Genomic DNA, 5135 nt, shown 5'->3' with positions numbered 1-5135 from the left:
TCTGGAGCTGACAAGGGCTGGAATGTAAATGACATGTGATCATCTCGGATTATCTAACATCTGAGAATGGGCAGGCATTCCCTCAGATGAAGAGCATCTCCGTCTTGCTGATTATGTGCTGTCATCCAGGTGGAAATGTCACCTGCATATCTGATGTAGGAAAAGAGATAAGTTCAGTGTCCTGTAAATATGTTTATGTATATGTACTGTACATGTGTGTGTGTGTATATATATCTTGGTATATATATTTTTATTTTCTATTATTATCATTATTGTGTTTTGTGGTTGAGGGGTGGGGGAGGTTGATAGGGATGGTGAAGGTGCTGGGGGTGTCCTATTGAGGGCGAAGGGACCTGTTGGGGAAGGGATTCTTCATGGAGGCACATTCAGTCATAGTTTTGTTTATTATGTTATTATACATTCATTCTTTTTTTTATTCTTTTTTTTCTATTATTATAACAGTTTACTGTGATTATGGATATGCAGTCATGTTGACTTATATATTTGAACTTTCTTTTTCGCCCAGAGTACAACTTTTTTAATTTATCATAATAATTATTTTATTATTACTTTATTATTACTCCTGTACCTACATTCTTAAAAACTAAAACAGAAAAAGTGTACTTTTTTTAGGAAAAGCCATAAGAGGTAAAAGCACAATGCAATAGGGGATTGAGGGATGGGTAGAGAGAACAGTAGAGGGCTCTGAAAATTATTAATGCTGAAATAACCACTTCCTTTCGTGCCTAGAGTCTAATATTTCCTGTGGCACTCATCAGAGGGCATGACAGGTCACCAAAATGATTCTGAAGCGTGCTAGGCCTTGCAGTCCCAAGATAGAAGGGGGGGTTCGGCAGGCAAGAAAACGGCGAATTTTGGCATAGAGATTTATTTATAGACTAATAAACCTGAAACAAATAGCCAAACCGAAAACAAAGATATTACTAGTGCCTCCCCCGCGATCAAACCGACATAATAATCAAATGAAACGCAGCCTAACGTGATAAGATATCCCAACTAACAAGCAAGTCGCAGCAATGAAGATTTGAGTGCGTGCGCGTTCACGCGAAGGGGGGATTCTGAGGGGGGAGCATTTAGGCACAACACTGGCAGTGGGAGAAGATGAACAATATGGATTTCGGCCAACGTTCTGCACATTTTCTCATTAATGACAAATTTGATCTCAATACAGTTTCCTGTTCCCAAAACTACAATCTGTTTCGAATAGAGTGGACACAGTTTTGTAGACTTTACCCTTTGTCGCATAGACGAATTGAGAAATATGCATATATTTTCTAGAACGCGCCAATAGGATCTCGCGAGCTTGTATTTGGCTCTGCACACCTCTTTGCTTGTTCTGCCCACTATGACTAATTTGATCCCATTCATTGGAAAGGACAGGCTGTGGTTTATCTTAGTTTTACAATTATTTTCCTCAACCCCCGGACTGGTCTGCTTCGCAAGCGTTCCCGGTAGTCTCGCGATGTTGCATCTCTGGGTTTAGAAACTCTGACCCCATCGAAGAAGAAGTACCTATTTTCCCACAATGCAAGCGTCATGTAAACAAAGGACAACGACAGGAAGGGAGACTGAAAAGTTCTAGCTAGTTGATTGAGTACCTAGTTACAAGTGCAACTTGCTACAGCATTTCTGCAATGGATATACCAACAATATAAATATATTTAAGTAGATAACTAACCAGTTTGACATAGTTTGTATTGTTTTTCGTTTCTCGTGTGGGGTCTCTACATCCAGTTAGCTTGCTACAGTAACGTTAGTTAACTTGCGTGCCTAGCAGCTAACAGTAGCTATAGTACTTTGTCTCAAAATGCATTGGTCTTGGCAGTTTCACAGGGAAACAGTTTTTAAAAGAGGATGACGGGTAATATCAAAAGTGAATCGAATTAAAGAAGGTAACTAGCTAACTTAGCTAGATCTCTTTGTTTCTTGGCTGGACCACCAGCTGGCTAGCAAGCTAACGTTAGCCTCCAATGACTTTTACTACAGATGAAAGGGGAAGTTATCGGTATCTTTGCTTTTACTAGCAGCAGGCTGTATCTATCAGGCTTCTTCACCAATCGACAGCAGTTGAAAAACATACTGTAGAAAGGTAGTCATGATTGACTAAAAACGACGTTATTGCAACTACTGCAAGGCTATGTTGTAGTCTTTGTATTGCCTCGATGTGGAATAAATGAATGGAAAAATATATGTTTGATCTTTTTCAGGGATGACAGCTTTTGGAGGACAACCTATGTGGCCATCCATACATCCATGAGCCTCCCCACGTCTGAGGGACTTCCACAATGAAGAAAATTTGTCTGAAAACGATACGAAAATCATTCAACCTAAAAAGCAGAGAGGAGGGAAAGGATATTGTACCACAGCCAAAATCAGCTACCGACATCTCAACAGATTCAGTGTTTGGAAAATGTTACAACAAAGAACTTGTTCGTAACGACTTTGGTCATGAGGAGGAGAAAGGCCCTAAGAACCGCTCCAAGGGTGAGAGTCTTATGGGATCACTGAAAAGAAGGCTTTCGGCGAAGCAGAAAAATAAAATAAAGGAAAGTTCCACATCAGTGACCAGTGAAGATGACACATTCTCGTGCTCCTCGGCACCCATATTCTTTAATGATGTCAAATCACAACACCATCTAAGATCTAATAGTCACCATTATAGCCCCACGCCATGGGCCCTCAGGGCAGCAAATTCTGAGGAAGCATGCATTAGGAGGGATGGGAAAGTGAAAGCTATGATACACTCATCAGACCCAAGCCCATCTCTGAATGGCATTCTGAAAGAATTCCCAGACCCCCAGAGGGATAGGCCTTTTCAGGATTCAGCTGAAAACACTGAGCCTCAGAATGGTGATTTGCATCTAGGTATTGACCATGAAAATGTACCTGCCATCATTGGAATAGCATCTCAGGACTATATTCACTATGCAATGCCTTTAGATGATGAACTTGACCCTGCAGAAGGTTTGGATAGTCCCTTTCCAATGGATGAGGTGCCTCAGCCTGAGCGATTCCCTCCTTTTGCAGATGAAGAGCCCATTGACCAGGAGAAGCTGATGTCACCAGATATATTCATGGACCCATCGGTGAATCGACTGCTCTCAGATGCTGAATGTGCCTTGATTCAAGACTCTAGAATAGAGCCTCCTCTCTCCCCCTTGCTATCTCTGCCACCTGGTAGTCACATCCGAAGGAGTTTCCTAGTATATGGTGGTTCTTCTCACTCACATGGTGCAGAGAGAGTTTTTCATCATCTCAACTTTGACCCCAATTCAGCCCCGGGCGTTGGCAGGGTTTATGATGCTGTTCAGCACAGCGGGCCCATGATTGTAACCAGCCTTACAGTAGAGCTAAAGAAACTGGCCAAGCAGGGTTGGTACTGGGGTCCTATAACGCGTTGGGAAGCTGAGGAAAAACTTGCCAGCCTGCCAGATGGGTCATTCTTGGTGCGAGACAGCTCAGACGATCGTTATCTTTTGAGCTTGAGCTTTCGTTCACAGGGTAAGACCCTCCACACCAGGATTGAACACTCCAATGGCAGTTTCAGTTTCTACGAACAGCCAGATGTGGAGGGTCACATATCAATAGTGGAACTCATAGAATGTTCAATCATAGATTCTGAGAGTGGAGCCTTCTGCTATTCACGATCTCGCACACCAGGGACTGCAATGTATCCTGTCAGACTGACAAACCCTATCTCAAGGTTTATGCAGGTGCGCTCCATGCAGTACCTCTGTCGGTTTGTCATCCGTCAGTACACACGGATCGACCTTATCCAGAAGTTGCCTTTGCCAAACAAGATGAAAGATTACTTGCAGGAAAAGCACTACTGAAGGGGTTAAATGAAACTCAGTTGGACTTTCTTGCACATTTTTGATCAGTGATATATTGACTTAGTCCTCATTTAAAACATTTTTTACCCTTTTACTTGGCTGTTACAAATACTTTTTGTGAATTTGATTTCAGTACATGTAACACAGTACAATGTCTCCCTATCTAGTGATCTGTTCAACAGCCAATGCCAGCAACTGACATATATATATATATTGAGCATACAGTTATACTCCCAACCTCAAAGCAAAGGATTGAAGCTGAACCTTAATCAAATCTACTTTAAAAAAATGTGCATTGGATTATTTATTTTAATTGTGTTTTGATGGACCAAGTGTTTTGTTATATAAAGCACAAATACTTCTAATCATTACTACACTCAACATTTCTGCATTGTCCTATGTGGTTTGTTGTCTTACATTAAACCAGTTTGTTTGTACTGTAGCTACTAGCTAGTATGATTTTGATACCTGAAAGTTCTCTGCTCAGTCTTTAGTAAAGTTGTTTTTCTTTAGCCTCAGTGATGGTTTCTCATTGCATGTTAATTATATTGAGTATATGGAGAAAGAAAATGTAAGTACAACACATCTGATGCTGTAATTTGGGAGAACTAATCGTCATCGACTGTGTATAACCATATATCGAGATAATGGCTTATTTGTGCAGCCTAAACTTGACTGTTTGCCTGTCACTGTAAGTATAAGGAAAAAATGCTTCACCTTGTTACTTTTCAGGTCATGAAATGCTACCTATGGTAGAATACTTGTTTTGGTATGTCTCACCCCCCCTCCCCCTTTTGAAAGGCTGTACTCTGATTTATTGCACATCTTCAATGCAGTTAAAGGAGGGGTGTTTATGACTGTTAATAAACTGCATTCACAGATAACATAGTCTGTCTGTTCTTAATCATCATTATACAGAATGTTTTCATTTGGAAATGTTACTCTATGAACTTATTACACAATAGATATGTAAAATGGTACAAAACCAGTCTCTCTGTACTTCTCAGAGATCAGGGGCGTATTCATTACACCGATTCTGTTGCAATAGGTTTCTTAAACAGAAACAAACAAATCAAATCAAGTTTTTTATTTGTCACATACACATGGTTAGCAGATGTTAATGCGAGTGTAGCGAAACGCTTGTGCTTCTAGTACCGACAATGCAGTAATAACCAACGAGTAATCTAACCTAACAATTCCACAACTACTACCTCATACACACAAGTGTAAAGGGATAAAGAATATGTACATAAAGATATATGAATGAGTGATGGTACAGAA

The 5135-nt window shown here is 40.5% G+C and overlaps 1 protein-coding gene across 1 annotated transcript; it reads left to right on the top strand.

Annotated features, from left to right (window-relative positions):
- The first annotated feature begins 1396 nt into the window (after positions 1-1396).
- Positions 1397-4740, top strand: LOC120020338 (suppressor of cytokine signaling 6-like). The gene is made up of 2 exons (XM_038963921.1): positions 1397-1913; positions 2229-4740. The coding sequence occupies exon 2, from the start codon at positions 2307-2309 to the stop codon at positions 3852-3854; it is 1548 nt and encodes a 515-aa protein (XP_038819849.1). The 5' UTR covers positions 1397-1913; positions 2229-2306; the 3' UTR covers positions 3855-4740.
- Positions 4741-5135: the final 395 nt, after the last annotated feature.

The sequence above is a fragment of the Salvelinus namaycush genome, chromosome 25 (assembly GCF_016432855.1).
Source record: "Salvelinus namaycush isolate Seneca chromosome 25, SaNama_1.0, whole genome shotgun sequence".
Taxonomy (NCBI): Eukaryota; Metazoa; Chordata; class Actinopteri; order Salmoniformes; family Salmonidae; genus Salvelinus; species Salvelinus namaycush.
This window is presented reverse-complemented; position numbering and strand designations above follow the sequence as displayed.

Bases quoted from the DNA above. Each gene is read 5' to 3' on its own strand.
- LOC120020338 (XM_038963921.1), top strand. From the start codon at position 2,307: ATGAAGAAAATTTGTCTGAAAACGATACGAAAATCATTCAACCTAAAA.